Raw genomic sequence first — 21950 nt, forward strand, 5'->3', positions numbered from 1 at the left:
ATCTATACATCCTCGTGATCCAAAAAGATCATAAAGTTTGCCCATTGTTGACCAAGAATCATACCAAAACGAGACTTTTCTTCCATCACCTATCTCCATTCTTTGTAGGTCTTTTGCCTTATCCCTAAGTTTCAACAGTTTATGCCACATCCATGAGCCTGTTGTTGTTGTTTCCTTTATTGACCAGAATGATTTTCTCTTCATCAAATAGGATTGAATCCATTGAGCCCATAAAGATGGTTGAAAGGATAGTAATCTCCACATTAACTTTAGACAGCAGACTTGATTCAACTCCTTTAGAGATCGAAATCCCAAACCCCCTTCACTCTTCTCTCTAGTAATCACTTCCCACGAAACCTTAGCTTTAGAAGTACTCAGACTTGGCCCTGACCATACGAAAGCAGAGCATATACTATTGATTTCTTTAATGCAAGCTCCTGAAAGAATGAAACCAGACATCCAGAAGTTTACCATGCTGAGAATCACTGAACAAATGAGTTGATATCTACCGGCAAGTGATAAGAATCGATTTGTCCAATGGTTGATACGGTTCCTGATCTTCTCTATCAAAATAGCATAATCTGACTTGCCCATTCTTCGTGTCAGCAATGGTAGTCCCAGATATCTTACAGGTAAGGTGTCCGAGCTAAATCTGTATCTCTGCTCTAGCTGCTGTCTTACATTTTCCTGCATCCCAGCATAATACATAGTACTCTTCTCCATACTAATCTTTAGGCCAGAAATCTTCCCGAAGTAATCAAAAACCTCAATGATGCTGTCAATTGATCTTGTTATCCTCTATCTTCATCTATAAGGAAATCAATCTTTGCTTTATATCATCAAGCAAAATCTTCCGAGGAGATAAAGATTGAGTTTTGCAAGTTGTCTCGTGATTTGCTTCAGTTTTAGATGAGTTGAAACTTGTTATTAGCAAGTGTTTCAACAAGAACTGTGGGTGAATCAGTTCAAGCTGCTTGGTAAGTATCACATCCGGCGATAAGAATGAAGATCCGGGCGTCACAAAGAGAAGTATCCAACAAGTGAAGATCTTTCAATCCAGCCACGAAGCTTGAGCAAGCTGTGTGAATTTTGCCGGTGGAGTGGCGTGCCAATTACACGACTGTTGCAGCGGCGCGTGCGATGGCGCGTATCCAAGCTTGAGATGAAAGCGTGCGTTGAAGAACTTTCTGCATGATGGACGCGCGTCATGCGGACGTGTCTTTCTCGAAGATGCTGGCAAAGTCAATAAATTGGGCTTTACCATGTAGGTTTATTTAAATTTCGAGATTGTAATTTATGGGTAATGAACCTTATTGTATCTTCGCTTGTACAAAAGCCCATTAGGGCATTATCAATATAAGTTTGTTAATACGTGCGTTATTCTTGTCCGGTTGTCCCCAATCACCAAGGTTTCTGCTTCAAAAATTCGGAGAAATGTCATCTCTAATGGCGTTTCGATCTAGCCGAAGCCAGAAGATGCTCACAATAGGTTATCTGCGTCAGTTACGCTCCTCTTCTTCTCAATTCTCCCGGGTGACGAAAACCTTGACCGTGAAAAACCTGAGTACATCCACCGCCGCCACAAGTGATCCTTATCGAAATCCTCAGTCCGCCGCATCTTATCCACCGCCGCAAGGGCCGAATCCATCTCCAGGCTTGTATTCTCAGCGGTTTCAGAATCAGAGAAACAGTAATCATAGAGCTCCGCGAAACCCTAATCAATGGAATCCCCAACACAGTGGTCAGTATCAGCATATCCCTCAGGGACAGTATTATCATGGAAACTCAAATCAAATCCCTAATCAGAGCAATGAGATAGTGCGCGCTATGCCTCCTGATAAAGACTGCTTCTCTTTGTTGTTCGAGTCTTGCGCGAATCTGAAATCGCTTGAGCACTCCAAGAAGGTACACACTCACTTCCTGAGGTCTAAGTTTACAAGTGATCCCAAGCTGAACAACGTTGTGATTCGTATGTTCGGGGAGTGTACTAGTGTCACTGATTCTAAGAGAGTGTTTGATCATATGGCTGATAAAGATATGGATTCTTGGCACTTGATGATGCGTGTGTATACTGATAACGGAATGGGAGATGATGCGTTGCACTTGTTTATGGAGATGACGAAACAAGGGTTGAAACCGAACGAGGAGACTTTCGTTGCTCTTTTCTCCGCTTGTGCTAGTGTTAATGCAATAAAGGAGGCGTTTTTGCATTTTGATTCTATGGAAAATGAGTTTGGGATCATTACTTGGGTCTTTTACATGTTTTTGGAAAATGTGGACATCTTGTTGAGGCAGAGCAGTACATCGTCCGCGACCTTCCATTTGAGCCCACAGCTGAGTTCTGGGAAGCTATGAGGAGCTTTGGTAAGCTACATGGAGATATCGATTTAGAGGATTACACAGAGGAGTTGATAGTTGATCTTGACCCTTCCAAGTCTGTAACCAACAAAATCCCAACCCCTCCACCAAAATCATACAGGGACACAAGTATGCTTGCTAGTAAGAGTAGGATCCTTGAGTTTCGGAATCTTACTTTTTACAAGGATGAAGCCATGGAGATGGCTGCAAAGAAGGAAGCGGTTTATGTTCCAGATACTCGATGTGTTCTGCATGACATTGATGAAGAGGCTAAAGAACAGGCACTGCTCTACCACAGTTGGAAGTTAGCGATTGCTTATGGTATAAGATGCACCCCACCTCGGAAGTCTCTCACTATCATCAAGGATCTCCGTGTGTGCAATGACTGCCATAACTTTATCAAGATCATGTCCAAAATCATTGGTAGAACGTTGATTGTGAGAGACAACGAACGTTTCCATCACTTCAGTGATGGTAAATGTTCTTGTGGCGATTACTGGTAGAGTTCTTAGGTTCTTGAGTCGGCGTTTCCTATGGCCTTGTTATCCTATCCCTCTAAGCTCTCTAGAAGTCTGTTAGCAGTTGGGAACCGAATTAGGGTTTGTAACAAATTTTATCTGCTTTAGACCCTTTTACATGAGGTAGTACGTGTGTGTTTCTCCACCATTCTAACTTTTGAATAATTTATTCTTCTCTGAATCTAATTTTGCTCATATTATGGCAGAACACTGGAGATCATGTCGATTTAAAATTGCAAAATTTCATGTTTTTTGAAAATAAGATTGTATAAATACTGAACTTTAATTATAACTAGGGTTTAACTCAGTCCAATGGACGGGTTAATAATTGAAAAAAACTGCGTAATATATAATCAATTTTATTGAGTATTTTAAAATGATTAGTTTATTTTAAATTAAAAAAACGGATGCAGTGTTGTAGCAGGAGGAAAAGAAAGGACAGTATAATTTTTTTTTTATGGATAATTTATTTATTTTACTATCTTTTTCTATTGAATTTGTTCGTATAAAAAGATTCAACTTTAGTTTCGTTGTAATGGACAAAATTTCGTAATACAAATGTTGGAAATGTTTGAATAGTATTATGTTTCGTTTTTAGTTTTAGCGGTGTATATTTTTTTAAGGGAAATTGCACCCAATAAACACAAAAGAAAACAAAATTCACTAACTAACCAAAAACATCCCCTCTCTCCCTACTTTCTCTTCCTATCTTTTTCTACTCTCTCTCAAAATCTAATTTCACTTTTTTTTTTTTTGGCTATTTAACAAATAAGCCCATTTTTTAATATGTTTGTTTTGTATGAAAAGCTTGGTGTTGTTAACTCATATACATTATACACGTATTTTGTTAAACTATGTCATTACGTAATTTAACATGAGGCGATCGTTGTTGAGTAACATACTAACATGATGTCATCAAGAGTCTTTCTTAAAGTGGCACTAAGGTCAACTCCAATGGGACATTAAAACATCAAATTGGTGTGATTTTATCTCCAATAAAACATTAAAAACTACACCATTCCACCAAATTTGGTGTAGAGTGAATAGTATTACACTATTCATCACACCAAATATTAAAGTAATATATTTATTATTTTATAGTTAGTTATAGATAGATTAGTTTTATTAATTAGTTTTAACTTATAGTTAAAATGAATATATCATATTTATTGTATTTATTATTTTATTTTCATACTACTAAAATATTAAAATAATATTATATTTATAATTTTAATTAATAATACAATTAAATGAGTTATTAGTTACATTAAATTGTAACAAAATAAAAATGATTTTCATTTTAAATGTATAAAATTTTCTTTTCGACAAATTTTAAATAAAATAAATAAAGTATACAAATTAATTAAAATACAAATAACATATACAAAAAAACAAAATTACTGAATTTTAATAAATAAGTATAAACTTATATGTTATCAATATAATTAATCATAAATACTTAATGTATTAAATTATCAAAATGAAAAAGTTTGCAATATTAAATAATAAAAATATTATTTTAGTGTAGAATTTGGTGTAATAGTTGGAGATGGAAAATAAAGTTTGACACCAAAACACCAAATTTGATGTAATTTCAACACCAAATTTGGTGTTGTGGTTCGAGATGCCCTAAAACACTAAGAGAAGACAATTTTTAACATGTGCGGATGAAGCTCAAGAAGGTTTTTTTTTTTACCTTTTCTACTAAACCATTAACCATACTCTTAAAATCTCAAGAACTTACAATTGTTTAGACACCAAGACATGTTGAATTAGAGTGAATTACAATAAAATCTATAAGTTGATGTAAGTCGCAATAAAATTTATGTGGTAGAAACTGTAGATTTACGTAGTGAATTCGCTGTAAAAGTATGAGTTAAAGATTATTGACTGATAACGTTTTTGATTTTGATGTATAAGTTGCAGTATGTATTATTTAAAAAAAAATGAATAGCAATAATAATATTTAATAAAAAATATAAAAAATAATTAAAATAAAATTAAGAAAACGTACTTTCTATATATTTTAACAAAATACCTTTATTTTTACATATAATTTTATATATAAAAGAATTTACCAGATAGAATTAACAAATAAAATTATATGAATATTTTTTTTGAAGTAATTAAAATTAAAATAGTTGTTTATAAATATTTTGACTAATAATTAAATAGCTATCTATTTTTAAAATATATTTTTATGAACTGATCAACGTTAAACGTGAGGCAGCATTTGCATTATTCATAAAACTGAACAAACATTAAAAAGTAACGTAAGACACTAGTCCAAAAACCAAAAAATGATAAATCAAGTTCTAACACATAGAATTTTGTTTGATATTGAGTTAACACTTGAGTTATCATTTTTTCAAAGAAATAACTCAAAATTATAAATCAAGTATAACACATCATAAGTCTAACATTAACTCAAGAAAATAAATCTACTCCATGATTGGTAACATTTTTGAGTTATCCTTCTAACTCAAAACTAATCAAGTGTAATTCATGTTACTAATCTAAATTTTAGTCACTAATTTTTGGAAATTAAATATCTATTATAATAAATTAGACTTTTTTCTCCACTAGGAGAAAAATAAAATCGTGGGACATCAAAAAAATTTCTCCGTAAATGGGCCCACAAAAAACACTAATAATTGCCCAAAGATGGCAAACTTCTGTAATAATATAATCAGCCCATTTGAGGCACACAACTATACACCTCCCGTCAGCAGCGTGAGTTTCCACCCTTAGCAATTAAGTTGTTAGGCTTCTTCTATTATTGTCGCCGAGTCCAAATAAATTATAAGCCCTCAATGAAATAGCTAGAGAAAAATGATAGCTGCCCATACGAATTTCTCTAACCCAAAAAATTATAAGCCTAAATCCAATAGGCAAACAATGGTGACGTATGACCTTACTAATGCATCGGAGTTATGTACCTAATTCGTAACCCACCCCATCAGTTCAGCTTTTCCCGCACCTTAAATCGACGGCTTAACTCATCAGAGTTATGTGCTGCAATATATGACTCCCAAGATCATCTCATCAATTTCAGATTGCTTAGCTTCTCTATCAAGCAGAAGCTGCATCTATATATAGGTCCCTTCCTTAAGATGCAGAGAAACTCATCAATCTCTGCAAATCATTATATCTCAAAACTCACTGAACTGAAACCCTTCAAAGACATGGGGATAAATAACATGCAGCTTTCCGGTTTGAAGACCAGGCGTTGTAGGGAGATTGTGAGTAAGGATGATTAGCACGGGTTTTAACGTAGTAGTCGGCGAATCTATAGCCAAACCGTTTGTCAAATTTCTTAAGAATCTTGCGGAGACTAATGGCGTTCAACTCAACGAGTACCAGAAGCTGTAGAAGATCTCGTCCAACATCTCTGTATGATTCTCGGAGCTGAACAATTTTGATATGTCAGGCTATGCAAGTACCGCATCATGTGTTTCCCTCAATGTGGCTAGTCGCCCTGCAAGCAACCCTTGTTGTTCCAACATGAAAAAGACAGTTTTCTCAATCTGCAAGAAGATGAATCAGTTTCACTATTTAATCATTAATATGGTAAACATAAACAATGATAAACACAGGACTGTGTTTACTTGTATGAAGCTACATTTAACCTTACAGAGATGCACAAGATAACTATTGACACAAAATTTCTTCTTCATCATTTGTAATTGATGTAACAATAACATACTTGAGTATCAAGCATCCTCGAGAAATCTTTCAGAACATGGCGAGGATGTTGAGAACAACCGCGTATCTGTTCACCATATTGCTTCACTTTCTTCTTCATCATTTTGTAATTGATGTAATAGCTACAAAAATTTGCATTTGATTCAAGTTTGAAACACTTTTACGGTTAAAATCAAGTTTTGAGTCATATTTGACAAATTCTCTATAATCTTAAGTTATATATAATCTTACTAAAATATATTTACATATCTAAGACAACAACCAACCTAAATGAAAATAAGAAAATTAATCAAAATTTTAATGTGTTTAGAATAAAAAATATTATAGTTGAATTTAGAGAAATAGATGTAATCTAATATATCCAAATGATAATTAAATAAATTATAAAAACAACAAAACCGACTAGATATAACATATATAAAATCATATGTCTACATAATGTAATATAAAATTATTAATATAAATTATGCATACAAATTATAAAGTAACTTAAAATTAAAAGAAAATATCAATCAATTATTATAATATATTTTTTTAATAAATATTTATAATCTTTGTATGAGCACGGAAAAGTCACCTAGTAAATATTTTAAAAGAAGTGGAACATGATAAAACAGAATCATTTTTTATTGTTTTCTATTTAGTAGTAGAATAGAGATGGTTGAATAATTTATTACCTCTTTTTACGTAATTAAGAGTACCCAAAAAAAAAGATGTTGAAAATATATATATATATATATTTTGGAACACGTTAAAAATATATTTAATGGAGATTAATTAAATTACCCATTATATAAATGTTGAGAGTAACCAAGCGACTTGTTAATCCAAACGACATTCAACCTGTTCATCTTCTTCGCCCGCCAAATGAATCCAACCTCGGCAATGGCTGAATTTCACAAGCGGGAGACTAACTGCGTGTACGTAGAGACCAGCCTAGACACTCATCTCCTGGTTCTCCTTCACGACCGTGAAACCATCTCCGATTTCAAAGGTAAAAGAGTGTATTTCACTTCAATCATCTCTACATACTCCATTCGATGGATCTGATGATGAGATTCTGGTTTCACCATACATATAGTGAAACTATGCAAGGAGCATCATCAGTGTTTTCCCAAACTTGGAGAAATTGATATATCTGCGGTTAAGGTAGTAACATGAGTGTGTGTTTTTATTACTGCTTCAGCCATGATGAATAATGTTTTAGCTAAGTTGTGGTTTTCTTTCTTTCTTGACCTCCTAATTTAATTTAGGTTAATCGTGAGAATACATCGGGTCTCCTTTTTGATTATCACTTGCCAGATTCTATGCTCATGAGTATGGTTTTCAACGGCATCGGTCGTAATTGTTGGTTTGTGTTTGTTGATGCTGCCGTCAAAGTTGAAAATTGTTTAAACCATGAGTTGCTTGAGAAAGACAAGAATGATTTGGAAGGTGGATTAGTTAGGAAGACAAGAAAGAAGAAGAAGAGGGAACTGGAACTTTCCGGTGGAGAAAAGAGTGGGAAAAAACCAAAGGTTGATGATATTAATCATCAATCTTCTGCTGCTGCTTCAGAATTTGATGTTGATGGGAGTCACGAGTTAAGTGGAAATGTTGAGGTTGAAGTTGTCGCTGCTACTGAAACTGAATCTTCACCGACAAAAAAACTAGATGATGATACTCTTCCGGAAACAACAGCAAGTAAAGGTATCCTCTGTCTATAAAAATTTGGATCAGAGAGTACTGATCTTCTGTTGTTGTTTATTTAATCTAGTCATAATGTTGGTTCATTCTTGTGTAGAAACTGAGATGGGTGAGAAATCTGTGGAAGAAGACGTTGAAACCCATAATCTGGTTAGCCACCAGGCAAATCATTTGGCAACCATATCAGATACAGAGAAGAAGAGATCAGAAGATGACATCAATCAGTCTTCAAATGTAGATAGTGCTGCTGCTGCTGCTGCTGCTGAATCTCTTCCAGCCTCTGGAGCACAAAATCATGGCAACCCTTTTCCTGAAGCAACTCAGAAAGGTAAATCCCTTAACGTTCAATTCATAATGTTGTTATTTCTGATTATGTGTAGAAATTGAGAAATCTGAAGGAATATATTATAAAATTGAAACAGAAAATCATTTGGACACTAACAGTGGGCTAACAGCCAGACCAGATACAGAAAAGAAGAGATCAGAAGATGAAGCAAATCGATCCTCTGCTACTACTGCTATTACAACTTCAAGAGATATTGTGAATGAGATAGGTAAAGTTCCTGAAAATGTACCTGAATCTCTTCCAATCTCTAGAGGAGAAAATCTTGATGATTCTTTTGCAGAAGCAACTCAGAAAGGTAATATGTTCAGTTCTCAGGTAGTAGTTTGTATTATATATATAACTCATTATTATGTTATTGTTGATTCTTTATAGAAAATGAGCTGGGAAGAGATCAAATTGAAACTGACAATCTAGTGAGCCACACAGCAAATCATTTGGACACTGTCAGTGAGGTTACCACCAGACCAGATACAGAGAAGAAGAAAAAAAGAAGAAAGAAGAGATCAAAAGATGCAATCAGTCAGTCTTTTTCTTCTGCTTCAAGAGATATTGTGAATGAGATTAAAGGAGTTCATGTCGATTCTGTTGATGCTACTCCTGAATCTCTTCCAGTCGAAAATCTAGGCATTCCTTCTTCTACAGAAGCAAGTCAGAAAGGTAATTTCACTGCTTTTTGCTTTCTTCTAAGATCAAATCTCTCTCATCAACTCATAATGTCATTCCTGATGACGTTATTTCTCGTGTAGAAACTGAGACGATTCATGACACTGTGGGATGTGGAAAAGCTATACCAAGTGCTGCAGATAATATCCAGACCAGTAATGTTGAAGCAGATGCCGATGAGGCTAAATTAGTGAAGTCTACTAAGAAAACAAAATCAGCTGAAGAAGATACTCTGGTCGTTTACTCTGATGCACACAATGTTGAGCCTGTCAAAGCTGTGGAAGGAGAAGAGCCTACTGATAATATTATCACAACTGTATCAGTTTCTTTGCAGGAAAAGAATGCTTCTCTGGAGGTTGCAGACTCCCAAGAATTGTCAGTTGAGGAAAACAATGCTGCTTTGGAGGTTGCAGACTCCCAAGAATTGTCAGTTGAGGAAAACAATGCTGCTCTGGAGGTTGCAGACTCCCAAGAATTGTCAGTTGAGGTAAACAATGCTGCTCTGGAGGAGACCCCTCTCATGAACAACCCACAAGATACTGAGAGAGATGCTTCACTTTTGAGAAAGTGCTCTGATGATGCTGCTGATAAGAGCCTTTCCAACAAAAGTCTAAAAGAGAAGGCTGATGATATGGGAGACAATTTTGGTTGCACCCAAAATCAAGAGAAACCAGATCAAGTGGCTGGTGGAGCTAAATCTAAAAAGGAGAAGAAGGGGCTTTATCTTCATCCAAACGGTTCCTCTAATGGCTCAATGAAACCAAAAGAGAAAAAAAGTAGAGCTCCACAACCAGCTAGTTCAAGTACAGATCATTTGCAGTCAAGGGTTCCAAATGATGGCAGTGATGTGACTTTTATGTATAGGAAGCTAAGGTAACCTATATGGATCCCAATTTTAACTTCATGCTCCTTTCTCTCTATCTGATATGCTAATATTTGATCTGCGCAGGAAACAATCTGGACGGAGGAACAAATAAGTAAGTGACTTGTTAGTGGGTATCATTTAGGAAACATAAAACTAAATATATTATGCTCATGAAACTTATATGCCTTGTCTTGTGAACAGGTTTGCAGGGAGCGTACAAGATATCCTGAGAAGATCAAGCAGTTACAAGAAGGCTTTAAGTAGAGCTCAGTCACAACCTGATATAGATGATGACTCTCCCCTAGATTGAATTCCTTCTTACCTATTATCATTGTCTGGTTTAGTGCTGACTAAAAACCCGGTAATGATGTTTAAAAGTCACCACAAGGGTCCACAACATTAGCTAGATGTTATGTCTTATATTTTTTCTTCAGTGCCTCTTTTTCAAGTGGTTTCAATAATTCTTTGTTTCACTTTGTAAATGGATCATATCATGTCTCACCACTCTTCCTTGCTTGCTTGGTTTCAAAGCCAATACAAGTTTATCTTCTAGTTCCTCAGACTATATGGGTTCTCAATGGGTTAATGCAGCAAAGGTTGTGGTGCTATATATCTTATAAGTTTGTGTGTTTTATATGTCAAATATGAGACTCTTGATACAGGTAAACCCATGAGCTATATATCCTCTGTCATATTCCAAACTTTTTTATTATATTCGATCTTTGCTCAATTATTTAGTCAGAAACATAAACAGTACAAAAATATCAAACTCTGTTTAGTATCCATTAGAGACTCTCAACCATCACATGGTAAGATGATCACAAAATAATCAAACAAAGAGATGATCAAACACAGTCTCTTTTTTTTTATTCTGTTTTGTAAAATTGGTAGCAAAATCTCTTTAAACATACCAATAGAGAGAGAGAGTTATAAGTATAACAAGTAGCAACAACGGAGCCAATGCAGATACCAAGTGATCGTAGTAGAGTTGCATTCAACAGATGGTTTCTTCCCAAGTATCCTCCCAATGTTATGGTTGCATCCGCCACAACCCTAGCCAACGTTCCTGCTTCCGTCGACAGCAATACTCCGTTGTATGTTCCTTTTGATAGCCTCGACGACATTACCCACGATAACGACGACAGATTCACACCTTTAGACAAAACAAAAGCCATTAGAAACAGTTGCTTCTTAAAGAAAACACATATAGACAGAGGTTTGTTTACTTGTATACCTTCGAGTACTTCAGCAGCGACGAACAAACAGACAAAATGACTATCATCAATTATCAGACTTTTCTGCATCCTGTTCCAAATTAGACATTGCCTCAACTACAGAGCAGTAGGTACTGTCATTAGGAGTAATCCCTTCACTTTTAATTTCCATTAGTAATTCTTCTGCAACTCTCCCATCCTGGTTTTTACTCAAACTCTTTAACAGAGCATTGTAGGTGAGAAGAGTTGGATTAAACCCGAGACTCAACATCTCATCTCGAACCATGAAAGCTTGCTTTGTATCACCTTTCTTACTGTACCCACTTATTAGAGTGTTGTAACTAATATGGTCAGGTTTGATTCCTCTTCTTTTCATCTCCCCCATCAGCTCACGAGCTTCCTCAAATTTACCTTCTCCACACAGCCCCCTCATCAAGCAATTGTACGTCACATCATCAGGATCGATTCTCATCTTATCCATCTCCTTAAGAAGCAAAAACGCACGGTCCATGTTACCAGTAGAACAATGGCCATCGATCAATGCATTATACATCACAAGATCAGGCTTCATTCCCTTGCCTACAACGTTCTCAAATAACTCATCTGCTTCCCTCATTTTTCTTCTTCTACATAAGACATAAATAAGCGATGTATAAGTAAATTGCGTCGGCGCAATTCCATCCGTCATCATTTCGTCGTGCAAAGCAAAAGCTTTCTTTGCATCACCATGCTGACAATATCCATTTATGAGTATGTTGTACGTGACAGCATCCAAGGAAATGCCCTTCTCTCTAATCTCCTTTATCAACATCTCAGCAGCTTCAATCTTGTTCTCCATAAACAAACCATGAATCAACGTGTTGTAAGTATAAAACGTTGGCGCAAAACCTTCTCTCATCATTTCATCCCTATAAGCAAAAGCTGTCTCCAAATCTCCTTTGTTACTACAACCACGGATCAATATATTGTAAGAAACAGAGTCCGGAACCAAACCCAACTCCTTCATCTCCTTCAACACCTCAGAAGCTCTTCCTTCACTACACATCCAAGACAGGATCGGGTTGTATGTCTGCAAATCTGGTTTAAAGCCTTTAGATATTATTTCTTTGATAACCATACGAGCTCCTTCGATTCGTCCTCTCGATGAATACCCTTGAACAAGAGTGTTGTAAGTGACAATGTTAGGCTTAACACCGAAACACTCCATCATTGCCAACATTCCCTTGGCCTTTTTCAACTTCCCTTCCTTGCACAACACGTTGATCATTATATTGTAAGTGTATATATTCGACTTAATCTCCATCCTATACATGTCAGCGTAGAAGACCCAAGCTTTCTCTGTTAGATCCAACCTTGATAACGAACTCAGAATGCAATTACAAGTTTCAGTCTTGGGATCAAAACCTTTCTGCTTCATCAAGTAAAAGCACTCTATTGCTTCATCCACAATCTTCAATTGACAGCAACATCTGACCAAAAGATCCAAAAGAATGGTGCTTTTAGTCTCTAGTCGATCACGAGCAAGCACCAATTCATTGAAAATGGCTCTAACACTAATACTTGTACTAGTAATGACTTCTTTAAGTAACTGAAGAGCTGGGTTGGGAGAAGAGAGCTTAGAGACAACAGCTATCGCTAGGCACTGTGTTGGGAAGTCCAAGCAACTAAGATCGATGCGGTTGACGAAGTTGAGAGCTAAATATGGAGTCTTGACGAGGCTGAGCAGAGTTGTTGATATAAGGGAAGGTGTGAGCTTGCCCGTAATCTGTTCGACGAAATGCCACTGAGAAGATCGTATTGAGTCGAGTAGGATATCGGAACTTATCGGTGGTTGTGAGAGCTCCGGCTCGGTGGTTGATGATTGGGTAGAAGAAGAAAGACGTGCGGCCGTACGAGAATATCCGGCGCCAGAAAGAATTGAGATTCGGTGGCGTAAAAGACAGGGGAGAGTGAACTGTCTCATGGCCAATATCCGAAACAGAGATGATAACAAAGGTAGATATGGAGAACTGTTGTTTATTTTGTTGGCAGGGTTGAAGAATCCAAGAATTGAAGGAGACGAAGAAGAAGAAGATTTGCAGTGTAGCTACGGTTTAAATTGCCATCGAGATTTTCGGTTTAATGAAATTAGCGTGTTTTCTTCTTTTTGCTTTTCTTTTTTTCTTTTTTTTTTTTGTCTTTTTTTTCAATTATCAGTTAATTGTATTTTCCTCTGTTCTACATCACTCGCACTAGGCTGAGCAAAAAAACCGGAACCGAAGTACCGAACCGAACAGACCCGAGAAAAACCTGAACCAAACCGAACCGAATTTATGAATTATTCAGTTGGGTACTAAAATTTTATACCCGAAGAACCGAAGCCGAACCTGTACCGAACCGAGAACCGAATAATATCCATAAAGAACCAAATGAAAAAAGTTACCTTATACGTTAGTATCTTTATAGTTTATACTTATTTTATTCTCTTACCTTTTTTTTATTGATCAACAGTTTATACACCTCCCAAAATCTGAATCTTTTTCCATTCATAGTTTAGATTCTCCGAGAAAATCTCTTCCACTTCCAAAATTGCTTGTTTAAAAAACTTGTGTTTTTTGCTATTTTATTCTCACAATTTGGATTGTGGTTTCTGAATGAAGAAATAGTTTGAATGCTATTTTGGTATTGGTTTTGATTCAATTATTTGCAAGTACATCAGATTAATTTGGGTAAAGTAACTATTAAGAACCGAACTCAATTGGAACCGTTTTATTTTGGTTCTAATATGGTTACCAAACTTCAAGAACCGAAAGAACCGATCCGATCTGACCCGAAATTTTAACGGTACTCTAATGGTTATCAAACTACAAGAACCGAAAGAACCGACCCGAACCGAACCGAAGAACCGAACGCCCACGCCTGTCTCGCACTATATTATCTCATTTTGTCCCTCTTGAATGTAGATTTTTCTTCACTGAAAGACATCCCAAAAGAGTTGCCATAAACAATATTTTTACTTCGGCCTACATCTTCATATTGCCTTGAGTGGCTTTACATTTGGGATTTAAATTAGCTTGGTTTATTCAGAATGTTTGGGTTTAGTGTTGTAAATAAGTTTATTAGATATTTTTTAATTTTTAATGTTAAAATCCTTGTTATAAAATGATACCTAAACTAAAAATTTATCCGTAATATCCATTTATTTTACTGGTACTGTAGAAAAAGACTGAATTCGTTAAATAAAATTGATTTAGAATGTTTATGTTAAATACTTAATTTAAAGAATTTTATCACAAATAAATTTGTTTAAAATATTTCATCATTAGAAATCCATAAATAAAAGTAATCAAAACAAAGTTGATATAATAAAATATGAGTGCTAACAGTTTAAATCCCTTCAAAATATTACAAATAAGCTTTTTGCCTAATTGAAATGTTTTATGCTCAAGTTAGATGTAGCCGCTTCAGACACATATCAGGAAAAAAATAATCAAGTTTTTCTCTCCTTTCCTAGAGAGAGGTTTCCTCTTCACGACCTTTTAACCTATTTAATTTTCTAGAAGGAAGGAAATCTTTAATTATTTTTGTTTTTCTTTTATTTTAAGGCTTAAGCTTTCCAATGATATCCTTAAACTCTCGTTGAGTTGGGTTATATCATTTGATTGCTTCAATCAGTTTTGTTTGTTTTTGTTAAATAATATTATTGATTTCAATCAGGATTTTTATGTGTTTAATCCAAAACAGAACAGTTATATGCATCTCTTAATATCTTCGATTTGTGTTGATTTGAATAATTTTTTTGATCATTGATCTAGATATTCAAGGTTGTTATATGTATTCTTCATCATCCATATTTGTCTCTATTCACTGTTGGGGTCGAAAACGGTTACGACGAAGTTAACGTCCAAATCCCCGAAGAAGAAAACGAAAAACCTTCTTCGACAAATACTTTTTCGAAATAGATTCTTTCTTACGAAAAGCTTTGCGGAGGAAACACTAGACATCGGACAAGAGCTCGAAAAGGGTCGCTACGCAGCGACCGAACGCGTGTTCCGCTCGGTCGCTACGTAGCGACCAAGCTCGAGCCAAAGCTCGGTCGCTAAGCGTCCATTCCGCTCGGTCGCTACGTAGCGACCGAGCTCTTCCGAAACGTCGATGCGACATTAGTCCATGCATTCTCGTCTACCCTTCGATGCTATCTCCCGAAGACCGTAGCGAACCCATTTCATGTTTCCCGCTATTCTAAGTCATCGATCAAACTTTACGATAAAAATCGCGGAAAGTTCTCTCTTTATCGAAAGAAGCCATAATAAACGCTTCGAGTCTGAAGACGGCCCAAAGGGACCTAAGACATGACTCGAGGCCCAACTTACGATTTCTTAACCAACAGCCCGTAAGCCGCATGACGGTTTACGCTTGGTTCGCAAGGAAAGATAAATGTCAAGTTTCCGCGGATAAATACGAAATTTTGAAGATAATTACGAAGATCGGAAAAAATGGAATATCTCCATTTTTATGCTATGGCGGCTTAAGGGCAGAAGAGGAAAAGCGTAAACCGACCTAGGAGCCAGTATATAAGGAGTCCTAGGCGAGAGGCATGGGGTGGAATTTTCTCATAGCAAACTTAGCACTTAGAGCTATTAGGCATATTTCCGTGTTTGTTATTCGAGCTGCGACTCCACTAGGTTATTGCCGTCTTAGGGTTTTAGAACTAGGAATCTCGCCAACAGCACTCGTAGCCCAGGCTCTTACCTTGTTGTAACGCTCAAACGAAAATTCGGAATAAGATTTACTTTGCTCTCTTTTCGATTTCTTATACTTTATCGTTGTTATTCTTGTGTTCTGATTGCTTGGCGTGTGGTATTAGCAGATATCCGGGGCCTCTGAGAAATTAGGGTTTTCTTAATTTCTTTATTTAAACGGAAATCGACAGTGCGAATTTCGGTTCCCACTGTTTGGCGCTAGAAGGAGAGGGAGTACAGATCAATCTAACTCTCAACCACATCACGCTCAACCAGACATGTCAACTGACGACACGGATAACGTGCAGACTCCCCTTAACGGAAGCAGTGGCACTGATCTCCACACTCCCGCAGCGGACGTATCCGCGGCCAACGCACCAGCCAACGCCGCGGCGCTCGAGGAGTTTAAAAAGATGTTCACCACCTACGAAAAAAGGTCGGAATAACAGGATTAGCTCGTGAGCATCTTGACCAAACAAGTTGAAACTTTAACGGCAAGGACTCGAGCAATCCGCCCTCGCGGAACCACTAAAATCCACGGGAAAAGACTCGACTTCGCAACCCCACTCGACAGGCCTATTGCCGCGCAGGAACGACCTTCGGGTCAGAACCCTAGCGAGAAATCTCCCATCGAAAAGGGAAACCCTGAAAGTCCTCCGCCTCCTGCGAAGGACTCGAAGGATAACGAAGTCGAGCAAGTCGACCTGGATCCTAGCGATGTCTCCAACGATACTGATGAGGACGTCGATAGACATCCAAGGAGGACCAGAAGCCGATTCGCTCGGGATTGCTCTCCGTTCGACAAACCAATGACAGAAGAGGAGGAAATTCTCTATTGGAACGAACAAGAAGAGCTGGCTGAGAAGCAAACCGAGCTCACTCGCAGTAAACGCCGACAAGCACGGAAATCTACTGGCGAGACGTCGGATATCCGCGATCTCCGCGACTATATCACCAAGACTGCGGCAGAAGTAAGAGCCGTGGAATCCCAAATCCATCACGCTACCAGCGCGTCCCCCGAGATCGACAGGTTGCTGGAAGGGGCTCGGAAGACCCCCTTCACCACTCGCATCTCAGATATGAGGGTATCCGATCCGGGAAAACTCAAAGTACCGAGGTATGATGGTACGACCGATCCGAAGGTGCACCTTCAGGCTTTCCACATCACGATGGGAAGAGCGAGGCTGAAGGACAGCGAAAATGACGCCGGCTACTGCCGCCTGTTCGTCGAGAATCTAGAATGAGCAGCCCTCGAATGGTTCGCACGCCTTAAGCGAATCTCTATCGGAAGTTTCCGACAGCTCGCATCGGAATTTCTCAAGCAATACTCTATGTTCATAGATAGAGAAACTTCCGATGTCGATCTCTGGAGTCTGTCCCAGAGGGAAGACTAACCCCTCCGCGAGATCATCAGCCAATTCAAGTTGGTAATGTCCAGGGTCAGCGGGATAAGCGACAAAGTGGCCATTGATGCGCTCAGAAAGACGCTCTGGTACAAGTCGAAATTCAGAAAATGGATATCCCTCGACAAACCGCGGACGATCCAGGACGCCCTCCACAAGGCGACGGACTACATCATGATCGAGGAAGAAACGAAAGTCTTATCGCAAAAATATAAGTCGGCGAGACCATCCTCGAAAGATGTAGATCCAAAAACGAAGAAGAAGAACCCTCATAACGACAAGTATGTCCATCACGAGGGGGAAGATCTCCAAGGAGCGCACAATTACGCGATCAGCTCGGACCAGGGCCGAACCACGGGTAATACGTGGACTCGCAATCAAGGATATGATGAAAACACCTTCTGCGAGTTTCACCAGTCCCGAGGACACTCCACGAGTAACTGCAAAGTCTTGGGAGCAAGGCTGGCCGCGAAGCTACTAGCTGGAGAGCTCTCGGAAGTGACCAGCGTGAAAGATCTCATCCTGGAAACCGATCGCCCCTCGAAGCCGGACAGAAATCCTCCCGCGGAGAGATCTCCTCAAAGAAACCAATCTGGGGATAAACGCGGCAGGAGGCCATACGACAAGGGGAACGATAACAATCGTCGCAGAGTCAACATGATCATTGGAGGATCGCAATTCTGTAACGATACGGTTTCGGCCATCAAGGCTTACCAGCGGAAGGCGGAGTCAAGCGCAAACTGGCCTACATGGTATCCTACCCGAGATGATCAGAATTGCTCAATCACCTTCACGAAGGAGGAAGCCGGCGGGATTGATCAACGTCACTGCGATCCGCTCGTCATAGACCTCGTCATACGAGATCTGGAAGTCGGAAGAGTACTCATTGACATGGGAAGCACAGTCAATGTAATCTTCCACGACACTCTCAATCGGATGAGCATCGAACTCGAAGAAGTAACTCCAACGCCGAAACCGCTCACAGGCTTTTCAGGCGAAGTATCGATGACCCTCGGGTCGTTTCAGCTACAAGTCATGGCCAAGGAGATCACAAAAATCGTCGAATTCGCGGTAGTCGATCATCCTGCCATCTATAACGTGATCATGGGAACCCCATGGCTCAACGCCATGCAAGCCGTTCCATCGACGTACCACCTGGATGTCAAATTCCCGACCCCAAACGGAGTCGCAACTATCTGGGGATGTCAGAAACAGTCGCGACTGTGCTTCCTTGCAGAGCACAAGTTAAGGCAGATGACGAACTCTGCAACGGAAAATCGCAAACGCACGAAGATAGATAAATCTTCGACCAAAAACGTTTCAAGAAAAAACGATTTAACATCGTCTGCTGAAGCAAACGCTTCGGGTGTCGAAACTCAGCACGAGTCCGAACCCGACACTACGAATCAACCAGAACATCCAGAAGAGAACGCTGACCCGGCCACGGTCATCACGATCAAGGCGGTCAGCACGGCGACAATCGCCGAGTGAAAACGCTCGCGGCATAAAATAGAACTACGAGATGGCTTGATCCTCGAAAGAGGTACGTAGGCAGCTCGTCAAAAGACGAGTTCAGCTATCCCCCTCTCAAAAAGGGGGGGGGGAGTGGGTGCGTATACTCGTATACTCCCACATAGGAAAAGATGCGCTATTGTAATCGAGTTTCTTAGAGATTTCGAAATTTTTTACTACAATATGCGTCGCTCCTTTTTAAGACACTTGCGCTTCAATTAACGCAAAAGTCTCACAACACGCTTAGAAAATCTACAAACGTTAATACTCTTGTCAGCAGCCTCGTACGGCCCAAAATCGCAAAACAATCTCTCTTCAGCACTGAAAATATACGTATAGTCTTCGAAATAACTGCGAAACGTCGCCAAGTTAAAAGTCGAGACGATACGAACAAATTGTCCGAACGCGTCCAGAAAAACCTTACACTCCGTTCATCGGGGTTCGTCGATTGGCCCCGACGAACACATCAGCCGTCTTAAACAAACCCAACTTGATCAATCTTTTGATCTTCGAACGTCCAACACAAGGACGAAAGCGCGCTACAAAAAAAATCCGAAATTTTGGTCTAGCACTTCCAGTTGGCTTAAAAATTGTCTCTGGAAAGATGCTCGATTCATGCCATACAAGTCATATAAGCCGAGAACCTACCGCGGACTTTAAATCGGTACGAATCAGGTAGAAATCGCAACAGGAAAATCGATAGCCGGCTAGTCACCGCACAAACCTTAAAACCGAGAGTAAACCTAGGTCTTGCCCTAAACCCATCGCATTGGTCTCAGACATCTCAAGACATGATATCTAAACGATACGAGATCCTAAAACATGTCTCTTCGTTCATATCTTGACGTTTCCGAAAGTCCGTAAGAATAAATAATTTTTACGAAAAAACTCACGAACAAACTAACAGATTGAACGCCTCAACGAAGTTAAATATGAGAAGACAACTCATGTTTACTTCAAACCCACTCGAAACAAAGTAACTCAAACAAACATCCATTATATAAACCGCATAGCGGTAGGGGTTCAAAGCCACCAACGGCCAGTCCCGATAAAAATAAAAACGGTCAAAACAGGCCCATACAAAGTTCGAAGGTCACACTCGGCTGGACATATATGAACAAAGGCCACACTTGGCCGCAAAATACTAGATAAGGGAAAAAAATTCTTCCCGTCAAACACTCACAGATCAAAGTTAAAATTCCCGGACGAGGAAGCTCCAAATGCATCCGAGGGATAGTTCACTTCCTCATCGTCACCGGCAAAATCAGTCGTGGTTTCTACGGTATCAGGAGAAACCGAGATGGGATCCCAGAATCCCTGAATCTTCCCATCGATCGGAGAACTGAGCGTCTCAGCATGAGCATGATCCTTCATGCCACCCTTCATTAACTCCATCCCCCTCTCGAAAACGTAGTCATCCGCCCGCGTCTTCCAAAGGCTCCCGACTGAGCCGCGACACTCACGGAAGTCACCCAGCGAGTTGAAAGCGTCCTTGAGGTTCCCGTACTCAACCTGGAATTGGGAGGCACGAGTCTTCATCACCTCGACAATTTCCCTCTTGCCCTTCCGTTCTGCCCTACGAACAGCCTTGGGATGATCACAAGCGAGTTGAGCATCTCGCGCCAACATCTCGTCTCGCATGCGAGCAAGATCTTTTTCCGCCATCTCCGCTTTAAAGCGATAGATCATGGCCTCTCTATGGCTCGCCTCAATGGCCGATCCAAGCAAGTTCAAGCCCTGTAAAACCGATTGACACGTTATAAGCAAAAATAAAAAATAAAAAAATAACGATCGTCAAAATTCTTAAAGCTTATACCCCGTTGATGATACGAGATCCTTCCGCGACGACTTTTGGCCTCCCCGACTCGTTCGTGGCCGGAGGAGCATCGAAGCCCGACGGAAGACCAGCGAAAAAATCATCGAAGTCCGGAATAGGGACCTCGCTCGTACCGCTTCCATCGCCGAAAGCAAGGTCCGGATCCCATCCTGGAAGCATGCAATCATCCACCGAAAACTCCAGGTCACCGAGGTCAATATCTTTCCCCTTCGAAGAATTCAGCCCCGTCGCAATCGTGGGAGCAGCATCGTGACCTTGGTCATCAGGCTCGGAATCACTCCTTGCTCTTCGCCCAAAGCAGGACTAGGATGCAGAAACCTCAGCGCCTTTCGAACTCTCTTCGGCGTAAAGGAAGTCCAGAAAAAAGGACCGTTCCTGAGCAGATCCCTCACCGCAATAATGTCCTCAGGAAACGGAGCAAGAGGATTGATGAAGGGACGATCGTTCGGCAACCTCCGGAACAATGGGATACAACTCTCCTCAACGGACGCAGCGTCTACACGAACAAAGAAGAAAAACTTCTTCCACGAGTTGAAGTTACCCCTTAACCACTGACATGAAGTTCCGGGGAACCAGCCTGTACGTGTCCGTATCCTTGTTGATCTGTAACCGAAGAAGCGCTTTGAAGTGATCGACGGTAAGGGAGAGACCATGCTCGTAGCTCAGGATCAGGACTCCGATGAGGTGCTGGATGCCAAGAGGATTCAGTTGGCTTATCGCCACCCCGAAAAGATCCAACACACGGACGATAATTTCGGGAATCGGGAACCACAAACGACAGCGCACTACGAATGCTTCGTGACAAGTAAAGTAACCCTCCGGGGGACTACTAGCGCGCTCTCCTTGACGAGGAACCCTGAACTCCACCGCATCCAAAATATGGTAGAACGACCGCATGACCTCGAGGAATTCGCTAGTACTACTACTTGGTGCACCTTCCTCCACCGGGCGACGGTTCATGACCGGGAACAATTTCTCTTTGGGAGGCGTGATCGAACCATAACACGCCACCCACCATTCCTCGTTCTCGGCTGGGTTTACCGAATGAGGAACGAATTCCATCTTTGGCACACGGAGCTCTTCAGAAACGTTCGCGGGCAAGGACCCTTTCTTCGAACTCCT

General features: G+C 39.6%; 2 protein-coding genes and 1 pseudogene across 2 annotated transcripts; 2 read left to right on the forward strand and 1 right to left on the reverse strand.

Moving 5' to 3' along the window:
• Nucleotides 1-1366: 1366 nt before the first annotated feature.
• LOC106449358 lies at nt 1367-4083 on the forward strand (annotated as a pseudogene).
• A 2036-nt stretch (nt 4084-6119) lies between these two features.
• Nucleotides 6120-10693, forward strand: LOC106449359 (laminin-like protein lam-2). Its single transcript, XM_013891130.3, has 9 exons — nt 6120-7575; nt 7663-7730; nt 7835-8270; nt 8365-8595; nt 8690-8908; nt 8986-9270; nt 9360-10149; nt 10226-10253; nt 10343-10693. The coding sequence occupies exons 1-8, from the start codon at nt 7449-7451 to the stop codon at nt 10251-10253; spliced, it is 2184 nt and encodes a 727-aa protein (XP_013746584.2). The 5' UTR covers nt 6120-7448; the 3' UTR covers nt 10343-10693.
• A 142-nt stretch (nt 10694-10835) lies between these two features.
• LOC106445632 (pentatricopeptide repeat-containing protein At2g15630, mitochondrial) lies at nt 10836-13500 on the reverse strand. Its single transcript, XM_013887218.3, has 2 exons — nt 11376-13500; nt 10836-11294 (listed from the first exon to the last, which is right to left on the reverse strand). Exon 1 carries the CDS (start codon nt 13316-13318, stop codon nt 11423-11425), a length of 1896 nt encoding a protein of 631 aa, XP_013742672.1. The 5' UTR covers nt 13319-13500; the 3' UTR covers nt 10836-11294; nt 11376-11422.
• Nucleotides 13501-21950: the final 8450 nt, after the last annotated feature.

This window comes from Brassica napus, chromosome C7 (genome assembly GCF_020379485.1).
Source record: "Brassica napus cultivar Da-Ae chromosome C7, Da-Ae, whole genome shotgun sequence".
Classification (NCBI taxonomy): Eukaryota; Viridiplantae; Streptophyta; class Magnoliopsida; order Brassicales; family Brassicaceae; genus Brassica; species Brassica napus.